We start from the raw sequence: 2,721 nt of genomic DNA, 5'->3' as shown, positions 1-2,721 counted from the left end.
TGTATAAAAGCCTGTGTAACTTCCTGCTCGGTGTGCAGATTTGAGATTTTATTCTCCCTGTACCTTTTTGCAGCTGCAAATAAACTTTTCTGCTTCTCCACCCCTTTGTGATTATTGGGTGTAGCACACCGGGTAATGAACCAACTCAAGCTGTTGTTCAGCCTCTCGGCACTGGGTGCCGGCAACAATCCCTTTTCCAAGCTGAAAAGTCCCAGTCTTATTAATCTCTCCTCACTGAGCCCTGGTCTACATTAGGACTTTAGGTCGAATTTAGCAGCATTAAATGGATGTAAACCTTCACCCGTCCACACAATGAAGCCCTTTATTTTGACTTAAAGGGCTCTTAAAATCGATTTCCTTACTCCACCCCTGACAAGTGGATTAGCGCTTAAATCGACGTTGCCGGCTCGAATTTGGGGTACTGTGGACACAATTCGATGGTATTGGCCTCCGGGAGCTATCCCAGAGTGCTCCATTATGACCGCTCTGGACAGCACTCTCAACTCAGATGCACTGGCCAGGTAGACAGGAAAAGAACCGCGAACTTTTGAATCTCATTTCCTGTTTGGCCAGCGTGGCAAGCTGCAGGTGACCATGCAGAGCTCATCAGCACAGGTGACCATGATGGAGTCCCAGAATCGCAAAAGAGCTCCAGCATGGACCGAACGGGAGGTACGGGATCTGATCGCTGTTTGGGGAGAGGAATCCGTGCTATCAGAACTCGGTTCCAGTTTTCGAAATGCCAAAACCTTTGTGAAAATCTCCCGGGGCATGAAGGACAGAGGCCATAACAGGGACCCGAAGCAGTGCCGCGTGAAACTGAAGGAGCTGAGGCAAGCCTACCAGAAAACCAGAGAGGCGAACAGCCGCTCTGGGTCAGAGCCCCAAACATGCCGCTTCTATGATGAGCTGCATGCCATTTTAGGGGGTTCAGCCACCACTACCCCAGCCGTGTTGTTTGACTCCTTCAATGGAGATGGAGGCAATACGGAAGTAGGTTTTGGGGACGAAGAAGATGATGATGATGATGAGGTTGTAGATAGCTCACAGCAAGCAAGTGGAGAAACCGGTTTTCCCGACAGCCAGGAACTGTTTCTCACCCTAGACCTGGAGCCAGTACCCCCCGAACCCACCCAAGGCTGCCTCCTGGACCCAGCAGGCGGAGAAGGGACCTCTGGTGAGTGTACCTTTTAAAATACTATATATGGTTTAAAAGCAAGCATGTGAAAGGATTACTTTGCCCTGGCATTTGCGGTTCTCCTAGATGTAGTCCTAAAGCCTTTGCAAAAGGTTTCTGGGGAGGGCAGCCTTATTGCGTCCTTCATGGTAGGACACTTTACCACTCCAGGCCAGTAACACGTACTCGGGAATCATTGTAGAACAAAGCATTGCAGTGTATGTTTGCTGGCATTCAAACAACATCCGTTCTTTATCTCTCTGTGTTATCCTCAGGAGAGTGAGATATAATTCATGGTCACCTGGTTGAAATAGAGTGCTTTTCTTCAGGGGACACTCAGAGGAGCTCATTCCTGCTGGGCTGTTTGCCTGTGGCTAAACAGAAATGTTCCCCGCTGTTAGCCACAGGGAGGGGGAAAGGTTGAGGGGGTAGTCACGCGGTGGGAGGAGGCAAAATGCGACCTTGTAACGAAAGCACATGTGCTATGTATGTAATGTTAACAGCAAGGTTTACCCTGAAAGAGTGTAGCCACTGTTTTATAAAATGTGTCTTTTTAAATACCGCTGTCCCTTTTTTTTTCTCCACCAGCTGCATGTGTTTCAATGATCACAGGATCTTCTCCTTCCCAGAGGCTAGTGAAGCTTAGAAAGAAAAAAAAACGCACTTGCGATGAAATGTTCTCCGAGCTCATGCTGTCCTCCCACACTGACAGAGCACAGACGAATGCATGGAGGCAAATAATGTCAGAGTGCAGGAAAGCACAAAATGACCGGGAGGAGAGGTGGCGGGCTGAAGAGAGTAAGTGGCGGGCTGAAGAGAGTAAGTGGCGGGCTGAAGACAGGGCTGAAGCTCAAATGTGGCGGCAGCGTGATGAGAGGAGGCAGGATTCAATGCTGAGGCTGCTGCAGGACCAAACCAGTATGCTCCAGTGTATGGTTGAGCTGCAGCAAAGGCAGCTGGAGCACAGACTGCCACTGCTGCCCTTCTGTAACCAACCGCCCTCCTCCCCAAGTTCCATAGCCTCCACACCCAGACGCCCAAGAACGCAGTGGGGGGGCCTCCGGCCAACCAGCCACTCCACCACAGAGGATTGCCCAAAAAAAAGAAGGCTGTCATTCAATAAATTTTAAAGTTGTAAACTTTTAAAGTGCTGTGCTTAAAGTGCTGTGTGGCATTTTCCTTCCCTCCTCCACCACCCCTCCTGGGCTACCTTGGTAGTCATCCCCCTATTTGTGTGATGAATGAATAAAGAATGCATGAATGTGAAGCAACAATGACTTTATTGCCTCTGCAAGCAGTGATTGAAGGGAGGAGGGGCGGGTGGTTAGCTTACAGGGAAGTAGAGTGAACCAAGGGGCGGGGGGTTTCATCAAGGAGAAACAAACAGAACTTTCACACCGTAGCCTGGCCAGTCATGAAACTGGTTTTCAAAGCTTCTCTGATGCGTACCGCGCCCTCCTGTGCTCTTCTAACCGCCCTGGTGTCTGGCTGCGCGTAACCAGCAGCCAGGCGATTTGCCTCAACCTCCCACCCCGCCATAAACG

At 50.1% G+C, this 2,721-nt stretch overlaps 1 protein-coding gene across 1 annotated transcript; it reads left to right on the top strand.

Annotated features, from left to right (window-relative positions):
* Positions 1-308: 308 nt before the first annotated feature.
* Positions 309-2,439, top strand: LOC144930465 (uncharacterized). Its single transcript, XM_078852399.1, has 2 exons — positions 309-1,177; positions 1,766-2,439. The coding sequence occupies exons 1-2, from the start codon at positions 595-597 to the stop codon at positions 2,305-2,307; spliced, it is 1,125 nt and encodes a 374-aa protein (XP_078708525.1). The 5' UTR covers positions 309-594; the 3' UTR covers positions 2,308-2,439.
* The last annotated feature ends 282 nt before the right edge of the window (positions 2,440-2,721 follow it).

This window comes from Lepidochelys kempii, chromosome 4 (genome assembly GCF_965140285.1).
Source record: "Lepidochelys kempii isolate rLepKem1 chromosome 4, rLepKem1.hap1, whole genome shotgun sequence".
Classification (NCBI taxonomy): Eukaryota; Metazoa; Chordata; order Testudines; family Cheloniidae; genus Lepidochelys; species Lepidochelys kempii.
This window is presented reverse-complemented; position numbering and strand designations above follow the sequence as displayed.